The 22,045-nt window shown below is 35.5% G+C and overlaps 1 protein-coding gene across 2 annotated transcripts in view; it reads left to right on the top strand.

Annotated features, from left to right (window-relative positions):
• Nucleotides 1–12,107: 12,107 nt before the first annotated feature.
• The window catches only part of LOC142344637 (cation diffusion facilitator family protein 1-like), a 41,888-nt gene continuing 31,950 nt past the window's right edge, over nucleotides 12,108–22,045 (top strand). Inside the window, exons 1-2 of one of the 2 annotated variants that reach the window (XM_075396451.1) lie at nucleotides 12,108–12,685; nucleotides 12,750–12,889. In XM_075396451.1, the coding sequence (XP_075252566.1) occupies nucleotides 12,196–12,685; nucleotides 12,750–12,889 (630 nt within the window). In that variant the 5' untranslated portion in view covers nucleotides 12,108–12,195. Of the gene's footprint in view, nucleotides 12,686–12,749; nucleotides 12,890–18,791; nucleotides 19,342–19,404; nucleotides 19,545–22,045 lie in introns of those variants that run through there. The other variant, XM_075396450.1, reaches the window with a different exon arrangement.

Raw genomic sequence — 22,045 nt, 5'->3', positions numbered from 1 at the left:
CAATTTACTTTCTCCTGCTTGTACCAAGTACATAACCTTGTGCATTCCAGTGCAGAATCCGTGAAGCAAATTGTCGCTTCATCTGAAAAACAAATGGAGCACTACTCTCTGGACCGTACTGCTGGTACTAATATATAAACATTAAGTTTTCTAGAGCAGGATCCGATCAAGGAATTGTCTCCTCACCTGGGGAAAAAAAACTAATCTGTATCATCGTATGGATGACGCATGTACAATCAGTTTCAATAATTCGTAAACAAACACATGAGCACACTCATAGACACTCATCATCATACACAAACGCAAATATATAAATATATATATATATATATATATGTATTTATATATATGTATATAAGTATATATATATATATATACATATACATATATATATATATATACATACATATATATATATATATATATATATATATACATATATATATATATATGTATATATATATATGTATATACATACATATTTATATATATATGTTTATATATATATATATATATATATAAATGTTTATATATATACATATATTTATTTTTATTTATATATATATATATATATATATATACATATTTATTATATATATATATTATTATTTATATATATATATATATATATATAAACTTATATATTTGAGCGTTTGTGCGTTCAAGCGTGTGTATGCTTTATGGCTCTGAGTGTGCTCTTGTGTTTGTTTGTGTGTGATTGAAATTGATTGTACACGTGTGATTAAGACGATACTGCTTCATTGGTTTGAGGTGATGAGACAACATTCCTCACAGATCCTGTACTGGAATGGAAATGATTATGTAAGGGAATAACCATACACTCATATCGCGGAGCTGATTTAATTTACCTTTTCAATGTTGTCAATCTGAATCTTCACCTCAAATTGAAAACAATATGATTTGTTGCTGGATTCAGTGATCGACACTGCTCCGTTGAGTTCTGACGTCATATGTCATAGGGCTAATTGTCTATTGTTGTCTCTCCTAAAAAATTTTTACAACAAACTAAACGAAGTTAACCAGAAAATACACTACTTAAACTGTGCTCTTCAATATATATATATATATATATATATATATATATATATATGTATTTATATTTATATATATATATATATATATATATATATATATATATATTTATACATATACATATAAGTGGATAAATTTCTATATATATATATATAAATATTTATATATATATACATATATATATATATATATATATATATATATTTATATATATATATATATATATATATATATATGTTTGTATTATGAAGTGTTTTAGTAACAATAGGAACAGAAATTAGGACGTGCTTGGAAATTAAAAAATGAAAAAACCATTTAAAATTTCCACAAACAAAATTAAGCATTAGAAACTGATGTAATCAGGAGTAAACCGGATTTGATAGGAGAAAGCAGAAGCATCCTTAATTATGATGGGAAAACAACACGACTTTAGATCTTGGCGAGATACGTCAAGGATCGTTTGTTCTTAACGGGATTTGTCAAGCAGGTAAATTGGTTATCTGTTGGTTTAACTAACAGGGACCCATGCTGGCGAAAATAATCATGAAAAGTCCAAAACCGATTAAAGAAAATGGTAAAAATGAACCAAGATAAATTAACCATTGATATGAACACAACGAACCACCATAACTAAAATCTCATCTCATTAAGTCAGCCGCCTTTCTCCAAGCAATAAAAGTTCAAATTCATCTCTTTGACAACAGTTCTCATCATTTTATTCTTCAAACCTTTAACTATGTAAATTTAACTCTGTAACTTTTAACTCTAACTTTCCTTCAGCAATTCTAAATCTTACATTAAATAAATTCTTTGACTATAAACAATTTCTCTAGCTCACATCCGAGATGTGAAATGCTTTCAAAAAACTCCAACCAAAGACCGTATCAGCATAAAATGCACGGATATTATACTGTCAACAGACATTTAAAATCAATTAAATATTTCAACAATTTGTAAAAAAGTTTTTCGTTGGAAACACAAACCAGAAAAGCATTTTAAATCAAAAACAGGAAAAAGATTTCGTGAATCAAATTAAAATTTGATCAACAATAAGATTTGGGATAACAAATCAGAATCACCTCATCGCAAGTCACCGGAACCTCCTAGTGTGATTTTACTCGTGTGGGAGCTAGCTATTACTCGTTGTGGAAAAGAGAACACTATATCAGCGAGGGGAAACAGTACAACAAATCAAGTAAGTGGAAATATCAAAATTACGCAAAATTTGTTGTTGTTGGTAACTTATAGTGCGCACCACTCCAGTCGTTTTGTTAGTTTTGTCAGCTTGTTTTTGTTAAAATTTTATTGCTATTCTAGTTGTATTTGTGAGTTGTTGAGTGCGAACAGCGAAACGAAAACAACAAGTGATAAAAAACAGCAGCAAAATTGTGATGTAAACAAAAATTATGGTTGTTTAAATCAATCAGATTACACAAAAATCGAATAATAACAGAAAAAAATCACCTAGTTTTGTTCTTGAAATAATTATCGCAGAAAAAATAGAGAAATACTATTTTAAAAAGAAAAAAAATAGCAGTTGGGCTGAAAGTAGTTCGAAAATTAGAACAATTTAGGTGGGACAGTCATCAATGATAAATCTGTATAATGAAATTTTTAAATTTTGAAGCAAAAAGATTAATTATTTAAATTTCTAAACAGTAAATAAAATCAATTAATATAAGTTTCCTGGAAAGTAAAAAGCAGAAAGGACAGATCTTAGAGGAAATAGTCTTTTAAACATCAAAAGTGGTCATGAAAAGTGTATAAATAAGGTAAGGGAAGGTTGAAATTGCAATGGGGTCGACTACAAGAATGCTATTACTTGAAGCGTTCACTGGTTCAAACGACTTGGACAGCTACGTGACGCACTTTGAACTTCTAGCGGAACTACAAAAATGGGAAAGATCAGAGGGAGATCCAGCCCGCCAAATTTAAGAACTACCGCATTATTTTGCACTTAGGCTACAAAAATCTGCCATAGAATTCTATCGCACTTTACCCCAAGCTACAAGAGAAAACTATGATGAGTGCGTTGAAGCTTTCCGAGAACACTATAGCAAAAATTGGTTGTGTTCCGGGGGTGACCAGCTCGTTGCGTACAGCAACAAGGAGAAAAACTGACAGACTATCTCGGAGATTTAAAGCAGTTGGTTCTGAAGGCTTATCTAACGGAATCGCAAGACATCAGAGATCATCTGGTTTTTAGAGGATTCCTGGAAAAAATTAGCCATAGTCCGGTGAGGTTAGATCTCTGGAAGCAAGACGGCGACATATATGAAAGGAGTATATGAAAATCGAAGTAGCTTTGGAACTAGCGTTGCATCTGGAAGCTGTTAACAGAATAGAAGAGGAAGAGCAAGCAACAAAAGTTGCGGTTATTAGGCGAGATAAAACGAAAAATTTAGTGGAGGCCGTCACCAAGCTGTTAAACCAATTGTCAGTAGATGACAAACAGCGTGAAAACCGTTGGAATCAATCAAGGGAACGAAGTAATTCTCGAGGACGGTGGGGTGATAGAGGACAACAACAGGATCGCGGGTTAAGCGATAGGCGGCGTTTCCCAACGCCTGGACCTAGCCACAGAGTCAGATTTTTCGCAAGAGATGAACCCTCCAGGAGAAAAGTGTGAAACCTGTGGACACGAGGGACAAATTTAGAGGAATTGTCGAAATTGTTTCCTATGCTGAACTTCCCAACACTTGAAAAGAAACTGCCCTTTCAAAGAGAAAACCACCGAGAACTGTAATGTCGATAGAGTTTGTTCAACAAAACATTCAATTGTCTAAATGCAGAAATCATACTTCATGGGAACAGATGCAATGGATTAATAGACAGTGGAAGTAGTACATAGCTTTTGAGTTTGTCCACTTACGAAAAGTTGGTCAAACCGGGAATTGTGAAAAGATAGACAAAACGAGTGGTAACAGCCAATAACTCAGCTGTCAAAATAATAGGAAGAGTAACGTTGTTAGTACAGTTGCAACCAAGACTACCGGAGGTTGAACAAGAATTTGTTATAACGGCAGACGAAGGTATAGAAAAATCTGCTGGGAATTGATTTCCAGAAAACCATTAAATGTCTACTGAACTTACAAGAAGAAAAACTGTATAGCAGTCATTTTAAAGTTTCAATACTGCTTACTACAGTGAAAAAGCAAGGTTCTCAGGTTTTTCCAATTGTGGGAGAAAACATTTATATACAGAGTAAAACCGAATGTCTGATGAGAATTTGTCTAGCTCAAGAAAACGGAGGAGAAATTCCTGGAGTGGAGGAATAATTGGAATCAACTGAAGATTTTGATATAAAGAGTGTTTGCTTTTAGCCGCCTGTATGCTATCATTGACAGATGGTTCTTGTTTGACAGAAGTTTTAATTCCAACGGACGCACAAGTGACCGTGTATAAAAGAACTAACGTAGGAAGCTATCTTGAAAAAAAATTGGTTGTGAGTTGAATATTCACGAATCAAAATAAGCCAAAAAAATAGGAAACATTTCAAATGAGAAAACACGCAAATTTGGAAAGTTCTAATCTAATGATTCAACAGAAATAGAACGTACAGGAATTGCTCATGAGACATCAACAAGTTTTCTCCCGAAATTCGAATGATAGAGGATATTGTGACAAAATTAAACACCAAATTAAACTCAACAAAAATGCACAGCCGTTCAGAAGAAGACATTGCAGTATGAGCTTTGATAAAAGAAAAGCAATGAGAAAATTGTCGAAGATCTAGAAGATGCAAAGTTAATTGATCCAACTCATTCTTATTGGGCAGCAGCATCAATATTGGTATAAAAGAAAGATGACAGCTACAGACTAGTTGTCGATTAAAGAGGCCTGAACAAGCAAATCGAGAAAAGAATTTGGCCGCTACCATGAGCTAAGGACGTGATTGACTCTCTAGACGGAAGTGGTTACTTTTCCAATATCGATTTGAAATCGGGACATTTGCCAAAGGCGCTGGGTGAAGAAAAGCAGAACGTGACAGCATTTGTAACTCTAATGGGAATCTACAAGTGGAGGAGAGTACCGATGGGTTTGGAGTCAGCGCCAGGAGCTTTCCAAAATTTAATGAAGTTAATCATGGCGGGATTCTCATATGAGGTGGCTTTAGTATACCTGAACGACATACTCATCTTCGGTAGATCCTTTGAGGACAAAATCAACCGTCAAGATCTCCTACTTGGACAACCTAAGGATGCTGGATTGAAAATAAAAGGCTTGAAATGTAAGTTTTTTCAGGAAAAACTGGTTTCCGGGGACATATTGTATCAAATAAAGGCGTCGAAGTGGATCTGGAGAAATTAGCTGCAGTCAGTAAAATGAAAAGCACACGAACAATAAAAAATTGAGAGCTGTATTAGGACTAGTTTGTTTTCACAGAAGGTTTATACAAGATTTTGGAAAAATAGCAGAGCCACTGTTCAAGCTATGAAAAAAGAACGAATTTCTTTTAAAGAGTGTGAATCACCAATTCAACAACTAAAACAAAGAAAGCACCAATTTTGGGTTATCCAAATGACACGGATCCTATTGCGTTAACCACCGATGCTTCTCTGTTAGGCATTGGCGCAATTGTTTCCCAAACACAACAATGGGTTGAAAGAGTTATTGCATTCGCAAGCAAAACGCTCAGCAAAATTTATCGAAACTTTTTTGCGACAAAACGAGAATTTTCTGCGATAGGTTTCTCACACATCAATTCCGAAATTATCTTCTGCAAAAAAAAAATTTTAATTGTTATTGACCAGACGGATTATTGGCCAGATGGATAGTCTGGATAGTGGAACAGTTCGTTTTTGAAATCAATTACGAAGCGGGAAAAAAAATTTCTCACGCGGACTGTCTGTCGAGAGTTCCACAGACTGAAGACGAAGTCAATGATGGCCATCAAGTCAACCAAGTAAACACAGAAGACGAAAATTTCTGGTCCATTGGACTAGGGAAATCTGTGGAACAACCGGTTGAACATTAGAAAAAAGCCTAATTTGTTATAATGAGAATTCAGATTGAGAGCGGGAAACGTCCACAAAGAAAAACATGGCAGGCGCCTACAGGGCATTGTGGAAACTTTGGATTGATTTCAGAAACTTACGAATAGAAAATGATTTAAATAAGAGAAACAAACATTTTGACAAATTTAACAACATAACTCAAACAGTTATTCAAAGATCAATTTTAATTGAAATTCTACTTTTCCTTCATGAACATTGCGGACATTTTGGTATGGCTCAGACATTTGAGAGCGATTCTATTTGCCCGGGATGAGATAAGATTTTCACGAGTGGGTAAATTCTTGCTAAGCATGCTTTCAAAAAAAGTCACCACACCCAAAACACATACACAGCCTGACAACATGGAAACCGAGTCACCCGTTTTGGCAAATTGCCCAGGACATAATGGGACCTTACCCGAGTCAAGTGGAAACAAATTTATTCTGTTACTTGGAGATCAGTTTACAAAATGGTATGAAGCAATGCCCATGAGCAACCAAGAATCTTCAATAGTAGCTAAGGCCCTTGTAATTGTATGGGTTTCAAGGTTTGGTTGTCCGTCAAATCTCCATAGTGACAAATGCAGTATCTTTATGAAGAAATTGTTTAAGAACATGTGTAAAGAACCAGGAATTAACAGGACAGCAATAAAAGCTAATCATCCTAAAGGAAACGCAATGATTCATCTTAACAATCGCACAATCGAAGAGAGTTTTGCAAAATATTTGGGTGAACTTCACAACACCCGGAGCAAATACCTTCCGCTAGAAATGATGGCGTACAGATCATCAATTCATTTTGTGACCAAGTACAGCTTTTTATCTCCAATGTGGAAACTCATGCGCACTGCCGATTGATTGCATGTATCAAGCAATACAAACCAAAATCTACCCGACCTTAAGTGATTATGTTGGTCGCTTGAAGGACAAACTACAAACGTGCCCTGAAGTGGTAAGTGAAACATGGATGTGGAGCAAAAAAGACAAAGAACCTACTATGACCGTAGCACATTTGGACCACAATATGAAGTAGATGATTTGGTAATGTTGTTCAACCCCACCATAAGAAATGGCCAGACAAAGAATTTGAAATCCAATAACAGTGGACCGCAAGTCATACGTGAAATAATCAACGATCTAAACTTTGTTATTGAAGATGTGAAAACAAAAAAACAACAAAATGTCCACTAGGAATGACTCAAAAGTTTTATCATTAGAAGTGCTACCACTGATAAAAAAGAATCTAAATGCAAAGGGTGAAAAGAGAATACCAAAAATTAACTTTACGGAGGACGCCAAATTTGGGGAAATTTAAGTAGTCACTCCAGAAATGAATGAGACAAGAGAAGTTAATCCTGAAAGGAGTAATTGTCAGGTTAACCCTAGTACTGAATCTCACAATGAGACAGTCAAGGAAGAATTATTTGAAACACCAATGAGTACGAGAGAATCAATAACTACTAACACAAAAGACAAGAGCAGAAGCACAAAGATACTGCGCCCAAAGTAGCCGCACAGCAGAAGGGAATAGCCTGGTGGAAACAACCGAAAGAAGTGTAGGCAAAGAATTTCCAAACGGAAGCACGGCTTCTGCTTCGCAAAATGTTACCGAACGACGATATCAAACAAGAAGTGCAAAGGGTATAACAAGACCACGGAAACCAAAAGACTATTTTTTTATTCAAGGATAACGATCCAGATGAAAAAGTTGATAACGACGTATTTTTTGAAACAGGTGATACAACAAAATGCAGAAGGCGTAGAACTCACTTTTGAACGTGCAGGTGAACTAGAAAATTCTTCAACTGTTTAGTATTTTAGGTTTTTCACGATCGTTTTCATATTGTGGGTTATGATTTTGAGATCATTTTCAGATCATTTCTGAACGGACAAAATTCGAAACGTCACATATCATGGAAGTCTCCTCTACTCTGAGAACAGCATGAGTAAACTAAAATACTGCATGTACAGAGCCGCATATACTGTATCTGCACTGAAAAAAATTGGTTGGTATAAAGATGCAACATACTTCAACAAAAAAACCCAAATAACTCCAACGCTTTAGCCTTTAAAAGAAACAGCTTGCCAAAAACGATGGCAGGGAAACAAAGTGGTGTTACCAGGTTTCGTTGACTTCAAATTTTAAGCTCCTAAGGAAAGATTTAATGGGATTCAATGGTTGGTGGCGGAAGCGATTCAGTGTTTGTTCAGATAATATCAAAACAATCATGAAATGTGGCGTGGAGAAGGTTGCGAACTATGGCTACCCCGTGGCCTGGCTCAATCCAAAAGGTGAACAAAAATGTAACATCTTGATAAATGCTCAAATATTCATGAGATATTTGTTCATTCAAACTAGGGAAACAACTGAAGGAACTTTTTTATAATTTAAAGAGCAAACAGGTAGACAATTTTGAACCCTTTGAAACAAACCAGAGAAACTCGTATTACACAAATGAAAACTTGAAGATCGAGGAACGTAATTTCTTACCAACAGATATATCTGAGACAGATATATCTATATATATCTATATAGTTTATATATATATCTATATATAAACTCTTTGTGTGGGATTTTTGAGGTATGTTCAAAAATTTGAAGGAAACAGACCAATCGAAACGTCACATAGAAAAATTTCAGAGAGCAATGATTCTAACTACGCCAATAAAGGGAAACGCACACCAAGTTTTTTTAAAGTCAACAAAACGCTCTGGGACTACACGTCGAAAGTCAACGTCAGTTGGTCTAGTAATAAACCAATGGAAGGATTGTTCAATGATGATGATGACCTTGAACTTAGCATGACAGCCAAAAGTTTAAGACACTCGAGCAAAACAGTAACAGAAAAAGAGGTTTTCCTGTGACAAGGGGGCTCATATGAACATGATATGTTAGAGCATTTCAACATGGACTTCAGATACGGGCTTCAGTGGAATGATTTTTTAGCTTTTATTTTACCTTGGTAATAATCTGGCATGTGGAAAGTGAAGTCATCATAAGCTTGATGATTATTCTTTATCGGCTTGAAAATCATTATTTGCATTATGCGTGTGTTCCAGTCAATCGATATGCTTCGCAGTGGCACCAATCCTCTAGTTGCACTGCAGCCCATTAATCCAATGGGAAAATTAGAGTTGTTTCATCATCTCACACAACACAACTTTGTCCTAGGGAACAAAATCTGACAATAAAAAGACTACAATTGATATGTGTGATGGTGATACAAAACTTGTAGTTGTAAAAGCAAAAAAAGTTGAATCTATTCCCAAAATAGCCGAAATTGAAATTGATACACTCGATTTATATTTCGTAATACGTAGGAATGGCACAGCCAAAAGAGGGCGATTACTGTTATTACCTACCCAAGCTCTAGGAAGTAGAGTCAATCGTCAGGCCTCAGGTTTGTAGGATTGTTGGAGTGACGTCCAGTACTAGATATGTAGTACCCTTGACGCAACTTCAACCCCTGAATATCTTGGACAGAGCTCCAGTCAATTTGATGGAACTGAATGAGCTGCGAGATAAAATTTAATAGGAACAGAAAAAAACAAACAACAGCGAAATGCTGGGAACTGCTGGAGCTTGGCTCGAAGATGAGCTTCGGCAGTTAAAACTAGAAGGTCAAAGGGTACACGAGCAACTTCTAGAGAAAAAAAGATTACTTGTAAACGCAATGAATCAACGGGAGCCCTGCAGGAGGCAGACTAAACTGTTGAACAGAAAGTTGGAGGATACTAAAAGCGAAGCAGAAAGCAAAACAGGGGAATGCATTGCTCCAGTAGATGAGCGGGAGTGTTTAGTTCGGGAGCTGGAGAATGTCGAGGAGGATATGAGAAAGCCTCGAAGTAGGGTGAAAATGGAGCAGACGTCAAGAAAGGTCATCCAGAGGAAGCTGGAGGCTATAAATGCACCACAAACAGTTTTCAGTCGACCACCCAATATATAGGAGCTGCCGTTCTTGCCGCAGGGGGCAACAACCACCAAATTTTTGAAACACTACAAAACGTTGTCTTTGCTGTGTCATCCGGACAAGCGTGGCCCGGAGGACCTCTTCAAGATTATTTTGCAGGCGAATGTTATTATAGAGGACAAGAAAGCCCGGAGTATTTATGATAAATTTGAAATAGAGAAAGCAGAAGAGTATTTGAACTCAAATATGGAACCATGAAGAAGCTTCTGAGTGGGTGGAACACTCAATTTTTTTTGAGAGGGAGACAGTGTAGTACCACTAAGAGCAGAAACAATGACATGCTTCTAAATTACAAATTGCAACATGAATTCGAATTTTTAACAAATTAAAAAAGCATCAAATTAGAAACAGATGTAATCAAGAGTAAAGCGGATTTTAACAAAAAAAGTTAAAGCATTTTAAATTACGATAGAAAACATCACGCATTCAGACCTTGACGGGATACGTCAAGAATTGTTTGTTATTGACGGGGTTTGTTAAGCAGTTAAATCTGTTATCTGTTAGTATAACTAACAGGGACAAACAGGGTAAAACAAAATCATGAGAAAATCCCAAATTGATTTTTAAAAAAATAGTGAAATAAACCAAGATAAATTAACCAATGATATAAACTCATCCGACCACCATAATTAAAACTTAATCTCATTAAATCAGCTGCCTTTCCCCATGCAATAAAATTTCTTATTTATCTCTTTAACAACAGTTCTCATCAATTTATTCTTCAAGACTCTAACTCTGTAAATTTAACTCTGTAACTTTTAACTCTTACTTTTATTCAACAATTCTATTTCTTATACTGAATAAAGTCCTTGACTTTAAACATTTTCTTGAGCTCACACCCGAGAGGTAAAGTGCTTTCGAAAATCCCCAACCCAAAACAGTATCAGCATAAAGTGCACGGATATTATAATATGTGCGTGTGTGTATGCAGCGTGGATGTGAGTGTGCTCATGTGTGTGATCGCGCATAATTGAAGCTTATTGTACATGTATGTTCCACACGATACTGCTTCATATTTCTGCAGTTGTTTGGCTATGATTTGCGAATTGATAATGCCTTACTCACTTCAAGATCAGAAAGTGAAAGCAACGCTTCGGTAAGGAAAACCTTGTCTAGAACACTCGATCGTCGGATCAGGTGCAAATTCGACGAACTGCCCATTGAGTCAAAGGCAATTCGGGAGCGTTTAAGGAAATTAACTTGAAAACGAGATGTGATTGAATTCAAAGTCTTCGACAATCAATGGAATCCGATAAGGTATCGAATGCTTTAAAACGTCTTCCAGCAGTAGAAGCGTCAACATGAACCATTTCAGAGTAAGGGAGTCTGTTGTCCCAAAGGTTTCTATATTTTGCAATTCTGATTCAAAATCACTTCCCATTTATTTTCAGCGCAAAGTGTTGCGCTGGGTTATTAGGTCTGAGGATTACAACGAGACACTTTGAAAACTAAATTTGTATCCAATTTGCTATCAAATCGCGCGAGCTGACCTTATTCTACTGTGGAAAACTTGGCATGGAACATTCGACACCCTTTCTTATTCCCTCTCTTATGTTGATTTATTTACGATGCTTGACGTTTGACTACTAATTTAAATATGTATATAGGAGTTGACCTGCTGCCCCGAGTTGACCGACTATCCTATCAGAGGAGACAAGACAACCCACTAAAAACGAGTTCGTAGTGAAAAAAGGAAGAGTAAAGAAAGCAGATTGTAACTTCTTTGACCGCACACTACACTTGTTGAACATCTTGCAGCGTACTCTACTATCCAACGCAGACAGTATCAACAAGAAAACTCTCACCGTGATATATTGGCGAATGTTTCTAGAGTACAATGAAAATGATTCCTGTTCATGGCGCATTTTATGCCCTTGTGAAAAATGTACAATAATATTGGCTAAAATGTGAAAGAACCAATACCTGACCATATCGATTTTTATGAAGAGGGAGAAACTGCACCAGAAATCAGGATTTGCTAATTTCGAAAACTGAATCTAATTAAAATCCTGGAGAATGAACTTGGAATCCTAATTTTCTACCAAAACTTTATGGGAGCAATCCCCTCGGCTTGATGCCGAAAAGTCACAACAACAACAACATGTTTTACAAAAAAGTTAACGTTATTTCAGATGTGACCTGTTAGTGTAGGATAAACTGTATGTAGATATAACCATGGGTTGTCGAAAGAGGCGAGAAAACTTTAACCCTAGTTCGCTTGACTCACCGGGAGACGTTGAGTTTCTGTCAAGGAAACGAAGCAAGAAACCTGTACATCACAGCAAATCATTTAAACTAATATTCCAATTGGTGCTTACCGGACTGTTCTTTTTCGTTGAACTTATTGTTGGATATATTGGAAACAGCATGGCTCTCGTTGCTGATTCTTTCCATATGCTGAGCGACGTAATCTCTCTAATAATTGGATTGCTTGCGGTACGTATGGCTAGCAAGAGATCTCCAAAAAATACATTTGGATGGGTTCGAGCAGAAGTTCTAGGAGCCCTGGTTAATTCCGTGTTTCTCCTCGCACTCTGCTTTTCAATCTTCATTGAGTCCATTAAACGAATAATTGAGCCTGAGCCAGTTCAAGATGCAGATTTGGTCCTGTACGTAGGGCTGGCTGGTCTTTTCATCAATATAATTGGAATGTTCATCTTTAGCCGTAAGTTGCATGTTTGTCGCATTTTTGCTGTTATTGGGCCATATTTGATTCAAATGTTTTTTAGATCATCACGCGCATGATCACGGAGGCCGTGGACATGGACATGGCCATCATCATCACCACCGGCATGGTCACTCTCACCAGCATCACGACCACAAGTTATCAAAACGAGATACATGCAGCAACGATAATATGGACCAAAAGGTAGGGTACGATGAAGTCATTGTAACAGTCAAGGCTGTTAATTCCAGAGATTAGTAATTGCTTTCAAACAAAGTTTGTGGCAATTATATTTTCCAGAGGGCATTAGTGCTGGGCAGCTCCCTTAGAGCTGATATAGTTCGTTTAGACAGAAGTCAGCTGATAAAGACAGAAGTCAGCTGCATAGAAATTTCACAAATACATACACCTTTGAATTTTTTCTTCCTGAAGACAACTTATTAGTTTTTTTGCACTAGTCAGAAGACATTCATTCTCTTAATTGGAATCGACTATTCGGCACTCTTATCTGGGACTTCTTTTAGTATTCTTCATCTGGTGAGACCAATCCAATATTTTCCAAATTAACAATTGTTTTAATTTCAGGTCTTTTTTAGGTCAAAGTTTTGAGTTGTTTTTTTCTCAGTTTTTTTTCCAGAATGAGTCAATAGTGTATTATAACCAAGCCCAGTGTATCCAGCGACAAAATGGAAGCGGCTGTTATAGCGAAATGGAACAAAGATAAACTCATTCAAGAAATTTTAAAACTAAGAGAGAATAATAGATCATCACTCGATACTAGTTACTTGCAACAGGATGAAATAACAGAACTAAAAAAACACTTAGAAAAAAACAGGCAAGCAAATAGAGAACTCCAAACAGCTCTAGACAACAGCAAATCCCTATATGACCAAGCAATGTCAGAAATTGCTTTTTTGAGAGGACAAAATGAGAAAATGTTGACAAAAATTATTGATGGCAACAAAGACAAAGAAACTAAACAAGTTTATGCCAACAACAGACAGTTTTTTCCGAAATTTGTACCACGATTTACTAAACATCTTGTCATATCAGACAGCACGTATAAATTTGTTAAACAGGGTGATATAAGTAATGAAACTGCAATACACTCATACACTTCGGCAACAATAAGTGATGTTAATAACATTATGGATTCTTATTCGGCTGGAACAAAACCTGAAAGCCTTGTTTTTCATTTGGGACAATGCAATTGACCAAGGTACTGATGGAAAAAGGGCAGCTGAGCAAGTGGGTGACTTAGTCAGTAAGTGTTTAACTAAATTGAAGCCCCATAAGGTTGCTATATGCCAAATTCCACAATTTAAAAATGGACTATACGGACGGGACTCGAACAACAAAGAAATTGATGCTTATAACCAAGAAATCAACAGCATTGCTGACCAAATTAGAGGCGAATTCCAGTGGTCAAATGTATACGTCCTCAATTATGGTCTTGAGGCAAACGATATCAGACAAGATGGTGTACACCCAAACATATATGGAATTCAAAAAATAGTTAAAACTTTGCGGAAACATATGAAAAACATTGGCTACAACTGTTCATCAAACGATATATCATTGAGACAAATGCGTCCTAAACAGCAAAGTGGAAATTTTTTGGCATTCAAAAGGGGATGGAATAACTTCAATAGTCCGAATGAGATCTGATACTTTTGGGTGACTTAAATCTTAGTTCTTTAATAGAAACGTTGAATGTTTCTTTTGAAGAAAACATCAGTTTTGTTTGTGATTTTAATAATAGGCTTGGTTTGTGAAGGGAGAGAAGTAGCCTTTTTCAAAAGTCACTCAAATTATACTAAAAACCCAAAATTTAATTTTTGTCAGATTTATTTTAATAATTTGTTTTCACTAGGGTTCGGTTTCATCAATATTACGTATTTATTATCCGTCATATCAATTATTCTGCAAAAAAGTGGTGATATTGAAACAAACCCTGGTCCAGCTCAAATAGAAAAATTGAAAACATTAGACCAGTACTACAAAGAAAAGAACAGAACAGACGATAATCTCAAGTTCTGGTACATGAATTGCAGAAGCCTAAATAATAAATACGAAAAGTTATCAAATTTTTTGAGAACTCTCGACCAGTTGTCTTTCCTAGCAGTTACCGAAACATGGATTAAAGAGAACAATACTATTCCAGATTCTTTTTTGAACAGTAGTCATCAATTTATTCACCAGCCGAGATCATCATCGACTGAACTGGAAAGAGGGGGAGGTGTAGGCATATGGATACCCAAGAAGTTTTCAATCAAAATAAGAAATGACTTGAACACCATCAACCGGAGTTTTTTTGAATCACTTTGGATAGAAATAACTGAGCCTCTGAAAGAAAAACTGCTCATAAATGTGGCGTATTGTTCAAACGTAAACCTTTCAAAAATCTTCCTTGATGAAATGACATCAGAAATTGCAAATGTTTACTCTAGCACTGACAATCTAGTCCTGTTTGGAGATTACAACATAAATATACTTTAAGAAACTGGGAGACAATTACTAAACAACTTCATTGCAGATAAAGGGCTTCAGTATGTAAACACAAAAAAAGCAACATGGACAAATGGAGAAAAATTTTCTTTAATCGACCACTGCTTTATTTCTAAAAATCAAATCTTTGAAACAGATATTGAGTCAATACTTGAAAATGATCATTTCACTATTGTATATCAATCATCATTGAAATTAGAATGGAAGCAGCAAAATACAGAATATTTAATGCGGGATAAAAAGAGATACACAAGAAGTAAGTTTAGCCGTGATATCGCTTTGCAAGACTGGTCACTAATGTACAAAATCATTGGAGCAATCGAAATTTTTCATAAATTTATTGAAATTTTCAAAATGCATTAAATAGTCACGCACCTTTGAAGAATATAGAAGGAAAACAAAAAATGAGAACAAGAAATGGCTATCAAAAGAACTGCGTAGTCTCATTGATGAAAAACATCGTGTATTCAATGAATGGAAAAAAATCCTAATCAAGAGCTCTTTAACAGTTACAAAGTACTTAGAAACAATGTTAATAGAAAATTTCGTAAAGCATCTGACGATTATACAAAACAATTTTTCGAGAATCTCCCAACTTCAAAAGAACAATGGAAATTTATCAAGAACAAAATTAACTCAAATAAACAGACAGAAAAAATTGCAAAGCTGAAAGAGGGGCATAACATAATATCAGATGAAAAAAGCATTGCTAACTGTTTGAATAATTGTTTTGCCCGTCTTGGACTTTACAAGGGCGAAATAATTGCTCCTAAGTTGCCTTCTTTTAATTTTAAGGGAAATGAATTCAATTTCAGGCCGGTAACCAGAAGAGAACTATACAAAGTTATTGACAAACTACCAACACAAAAATCAGCTGGACCAGGGTATATACCATCTTGGGCATTGAAAGATTGTAAGTTGTCCATTGGAACCCATTTACAGTTTGCTATTAATGAGTGTATAAATGCAAACACATTCCCTGAAATTTTAAAAGAAGTCTATGTCAGTCCCATCTATAAAAAAAGGAGACAGGCATAACCCTGAAAACTATCGACCAATTTCGGTCACTCCAACGTTAGCAAAAATTTTTGAAAGACTTCTCTTGGAGCAAATGTCGGAACATTTATATATGAATAAAATAGTTAACAAAAATCAATTTGGTTTCCAAAAACAAAGGTCGTGTCTTAATACAATAATTGCACTGACAGAGAAAAAAAATTATGTTGAAGAAAACGATATAGTCTTAACAATCTTTTTGGATTTAGCGAAAGCTTATAACTCAATATCCTTGGACATTTTTATTCAAAAAATTGAAAAATATGGTTTTGGAGAAAACGCAAGAGTGTTATTGAATTCTTTTCTAATTAACTGGAAACAGTGTGTTAGAAGCGGATTAGTTGAATCCGACTGGACATTTATAAATCATGGTGTTCCACAAGGTACTGTACTAGGACCACTAGTATTCATACTTTATGTGAATGACTTCGGTGAGGAAATAGGGAAAAGTTCGAATGTTTTACAATTTGCAGATGACACAGCAATTTTATGTCATGAAAAAAATGAACAGTGTTTAGAAGCAAAGGCTAAAAAATACACTAAAAAAATCACTTGTTTTTATCGCATTTAGAATTTAGTGCAATATTTTTTTAAAGTTTGTCGTCCTACTCAATTGACAGAATAAACAAACAAATTTGATGGGGCTTAAAAATTTGCTTTTTTCGAACAAAATATGACAGTGTTCATAAACTACTTTTTGAAAATAAAATACTTCCCGCAGAACTTCAAATAGCAAAAACTTCATTAAATAAACTTTTCGATATTGTCCAACAGACAAACATACAAGACCAAAAAAATTTCAGAGTAATCGGAGACGTTGAAATTAAGTTAATAATTGTACATATGATTTTTTTATCACAACAAAATGTAAATCAAAATGGAGTCGAAATTCAATTATAAGAAACTTTGTTCGGAAATGGAATAAACTTCCAAGAGCTCTAAGAAAGGAAAAATCAAAGAAAAAATTTAAAAAAGAATTAAAGGAAGAGATGCAAAAAAGACACGAACGGGTTCCAATGGACAAAAAAATTGAAGGCTTAAAAGTTTATTTTTATAAAATAATTCACGAGAACTAGAAACTGAACCTTAGTTTTTTTATTATTATTATTATGTTTAGTTATTCAAGGGAAAGATGTAGTATGTTTGATTTATAATATTACAACATGTAACTTTAACCTTGGGGTTATTCGAATTTACATGTTTGAGATTTAAAAAAAAGTGTAAAAATCACATACGCTGCTGAGATGATTCAAATTAGCATGAGATGCGGTTTTTTTGTCGGCTAAGATCCCCACTCCACCCCTAACCCACATGCTTGACCCCTCCCTTGATACAGCCCTGTTTTTATTGCCCCTACCTCCCCCTCTGTTAAGCTACAGGCAGCCTAAGCAAGTGAACGAAGTGAAACCTTCGAGGTTTCCATTCTCAAACCTGATTAAACGGCGAAACACTTCAGAAAATTGTCCAGAAAATCCAACAGCTACAAAGTGGAGAAACTTGAAAGTCTCAATCGCGAAGTCAATGGACACCTTCATTGTGACCAAGTGGTTTTTGAAATGTTGATTTTCAAAGAAGGAAAGTCTTCCGAAATACAGAATTTGAATGGCATCAAGAAGGTAACACAATCTTGTCGATAAAAAGGCAACAGCAGATGAAGAAAAAGCGGAACTAAAAGCGACTATATGTGGAGTGTAGACGAGATTAGTTCCTTACAAATATCAGAAATTTATTTCTCGGAACTTGAAATCCGAACTAAACTTGAAACACTGAATGTTATTAAGGCTAAAGGCCCAGATGATTTGAGGAACTTACCTTTTAAAAACACTCAATGTTTGGATAAATCACCGAAGCTGGTTTTCAAAGCTGGAATCATTGTACCGTTATTTAAAGATCGAAACAAGCAATCAGTAGCCAACTATCGCTTGGTAACGCTTCTCAATTGTATATCAAAAGTCTCAATATTCGAAAATTGTATACTGCCGTTGCAACAGATAACCCCAGAACAACACGGTTATACAAAGAGCAAGTCAACGAGGACACGAATGATTTTGTACCTCAGTGAAATATATGAGAAACTTGATATGCACAAACTTGCAACATTCTACCTTGAATTTGAGAAGACATTTGACAAAGAGTGTGGCGTGAAACTCCTCAAAAAACTAAGGAGCTTTGGCGTAGCTGCAGGGGCATTGAAGCTACTCAAGAGCTATCCGTCTCAGAGAAGAGAAGCAAAAAAAATTTTTTAATAAAACGGAGATGCAATCTCCAGCGAACTGATTGTATCAAATGGGATGCCCAAGGCAGTGTCTTAGGCCCTTTGCTCTTTAATTTCTCTATCAACGATTTGCCTAAGACCGCTATGAGTAAGTGTTACGATTATGCAGACGACTAAAGTTGTGTGAACAAAAACTATTGCTCTGCAAATGATGCTGCCAAAACTGATGTTCTTATAACCTTATTAAACTCTATCAAAACTTTATGGGAGCAATCCCCTCGGCTTGATGCCGAAAAGTCACAACAACAACAACATGTTTTACAAAAAAGTTAACGTTATTTCAGATGTGACCTGTTAGTGTAGGATAAACTGTATGTAGATATAACCATGGGTTGTCGAAAGAGGCGAGAAAACTTTAACCCTAGTTCGCTTGACTCACCGGGAGACGTTGAGTTTCTGTCAAGGAAACGAAGCAGGAAACCTGTACATCACAGCAAATCATTTAAACTAATATTCCAATTGGTGCTTACCGGACTGTTCTTTTTCGTTGAACTTATTGTTGGATATATTGGAAACAGCATGGCTCTCGTTGCTGATTCTTTCCATATGCTGAGCGACGTAATATCTCTAATAATTGGATTGCTTGCGGTACGTATGGCTAGCAAGAGATCTCCAAAAAATACATTTGGATGGGTTCGAGCAGAAGTTCTAGGAGCCCTGGTTAATTCCGTGTTTCTCCTCGCACTCTGCTTTTCAATCTTCATTGAGTCCATTAAACGAATAATTGAGCCTGAGCCAGTTGAAGATGCAGATTTGGTCCTGTACGTAGGGCTGGCTGGTCTTTTCATCAATATAATTGGAATGTTCATCTTTAGCCGTAAGTTGCATGTTTGTCGCATTTTGCTGTTATTGGGCCATATTTGATTCAAATGTTTTTTAGATCATCACGCGCATGATCACGGAGGCGGTGGACATGGACATGGCCATCATCATCACCACCGGCATGGTCACTCTCAACAGCATCACGACCACAAGTTATCAAAACGAGATACATGCAGCAACGATAATATGGACCAAAAGGTAGGGTACGATGAAGTCATTGTAACAGTCAAGGCTGTTAATTCCAGAGATTAGTAATTGCTTTCAAACAAAGTTTGTGGCAATTATATTTTCCAGAGGGCATTAGTGCTGGGCAGCTCCCTTAGAGCTGATATAGTTCGTTTAGACAGAAGTCAGCTGATAAAGACAGAAGTCAGCTGCATAGAAATTCCACAAATACATACACCTTTGAATTTTTTCTTCCTGAAGACAACTTATTAGTTTTTTTGCACTAGTCAGAAGACATTCATTCTCTTAATTGGAATCGACTATTCGGCACTCTTATCTGGGACTTCTTTTAGTATTCTTCATCTGGTGAGACCAATCCAATATTTTCCAAATTAACAATTGTTTTAATTTCAGGTCTTTTTTAGGTCAAAGTTTTGAGTTGTTTTTTTCTCAGTTTTTTTTCCAGAATGAGTCAATAGTGTATTATAACCAAGCCCAGTGTATCCAGCGACAAAATGGAAGCGGCTGTTATAGCGAAATGGAACAAAGATAAACTCATTCAAGAAATTTTAAAACTAAGAGAGAATAAAAGATCATCACTCGATACTAGTTACTTGCAACAGGATGAAATAACAGAACTAAAAAAACACTTAGAAAAAAACAGGCAAGCAAATAGAGAACTCCAAACAGCTCTAGACAACAGCAAATCCCTATATGACCAAGCAATGTCAGAAATTGCTTTTTTGAGAGGACAAAATGAGAAAATGTTGACAAAAATTATTGATGGCAACAAAGACAAAGAAACTAAACAAGTTTATGCCAACAACAGACAGTTTTTTCCGAAATTTGTACCACGATTTACTAAACATCTTGTCATATCAGACAGCACGTATAAATTTGTTAAACAGGGTGATATAAGTAATGAAACTGCAATACACTCATACACTTCGGCAACAATAAGTGATGTTAATAACATTATGGATTCTTATTCGGCTGGAACAAAACCTGAAAGCCTTGTTTTTCATTTGGGACAATGCAATTGACCAAGGTACTGATGGAAAAAGGGCAGCTGAGCAAGTGGGTGACTTAGTCAGTAAGTGTTTAACTAAATTGAAGCCCCATAAGGTTGCTATATGCCAAATTCCACAATTTAAAAATGGACTATACGGACGGGACTCGAACAACAAAGAAATTGATGCTTATAACCAAGAAATCAACAGCATTGCTGACCAAATTAGAGGCGAATTCCAGTGGTCAAATGTATACGTCCTCAATTATGGTCTTGAGGCAAACGATATCAGACAAGATGGTGTACACCCAAACATATATGGAATTCAAAAAATAGTTAAAACTTTGCGGAAACATATGAAAAACATTGGCTACAACTGTTCATCAAACGATATATCATTGAGACAAATGCGTCCTAAACAGCAAAGTGGAAATTTTTTGGCATTCAAAAGGGGATGGAATAACTTCAATAGTCCGAATGAGATCTGATACTTTTGGGTGACTTAAATCTTAGTTCTTTAATAGAAACGTTGAATGTTTCTTTTGAAGAAAACATCAGTTTTGTTTGTGATTTTAATAATAGGCTTGGTTTGTGAAGGGAGAGAAGTAGCCTTTTTCAAAAGTCACTCAAATTATACTAAAAACCCAAAATTTAATTTTTGTCAGATTTATTTTAATAATTTGTTTTCACTAGGGTTCGGTTTCATCAATATTACGTATTTATTATCCGTCATATCAATTATTCTGCAAAAAAGTGGTGATATTGAAACAAACCCTGGTCCAGCTCAAATAGAAAAATTGAAAACATTAGACCAGTACTACAAAGAAAAGAACAGAACAGACGATAATCTCAAGTTCTGGTACATGAATTGCAGAAGCCTAAATAATAAATACGAAAAGTTATCAAATTTTTTGAGAACTCTCGACCAGTTGTCTTTCCTAGCAGTTACCGAAACATGGATTAAAGAGAACAATACTATTCCAGATTCTTTTTTGAACAGTAGTCATCAATTTATTCACCAGCCGAGATCATCATCGACTGAACTGGAAAGAGGGGGAGGTGTAGGCATATGGATACCCAAGAAGTTTTCAATCAAAATAAGAAATGACTTGAACACCATCAACCGGAGTTTTTTTGAATCACTTTGGATAGAAGTAACTGAGCCTCTGAAAGAAAAACTGCTCATAAATGTGGCGTATTGTTCAAACGTAAACCTTTCAAAAATCTTCCTTGATGAAATGACATCAGAAATTGCAAATGTTTACTCTAGCACTGACAATCTAGTCCTGTTTGGAGATTACAACATAAATATACTTAAAGAAACTGGGAGACAATTACTAAACAACTTCATTGCAGATAACGGGCTTCAGTATGTAAACACAAAAAAAGCAACATGGACAAATGGAGAAAAATTTTCTTTAATCGACCACTGCTTTATTTCTAAAAATCAAATCTTTGAAACAGATATTGAGTCAATACTTGAAAATGATCATTTCACTATTGTATATCAATCATCATTGAAATT

The sequence above is a fragment of the Convolutriloba macropyga genome, chromosome 8 (assembly GCF_964194025.1).
Source record: "Convolutriloba macropyga chromosome 8, txConMacr16.3, whole genome shotgun sequence".
Lineage (NCBI taxonomy): Eukaryota > Metazoa > Xenacoelomorpha > Acoela > Convolutidae > Convolutriloba > Convolutriloba macropyga.
The sequence above is the reverse complement of the archived record's forward strand: the minus strand, read 5'-3'. Positions and strand labels throughout refer to the sequence as shown.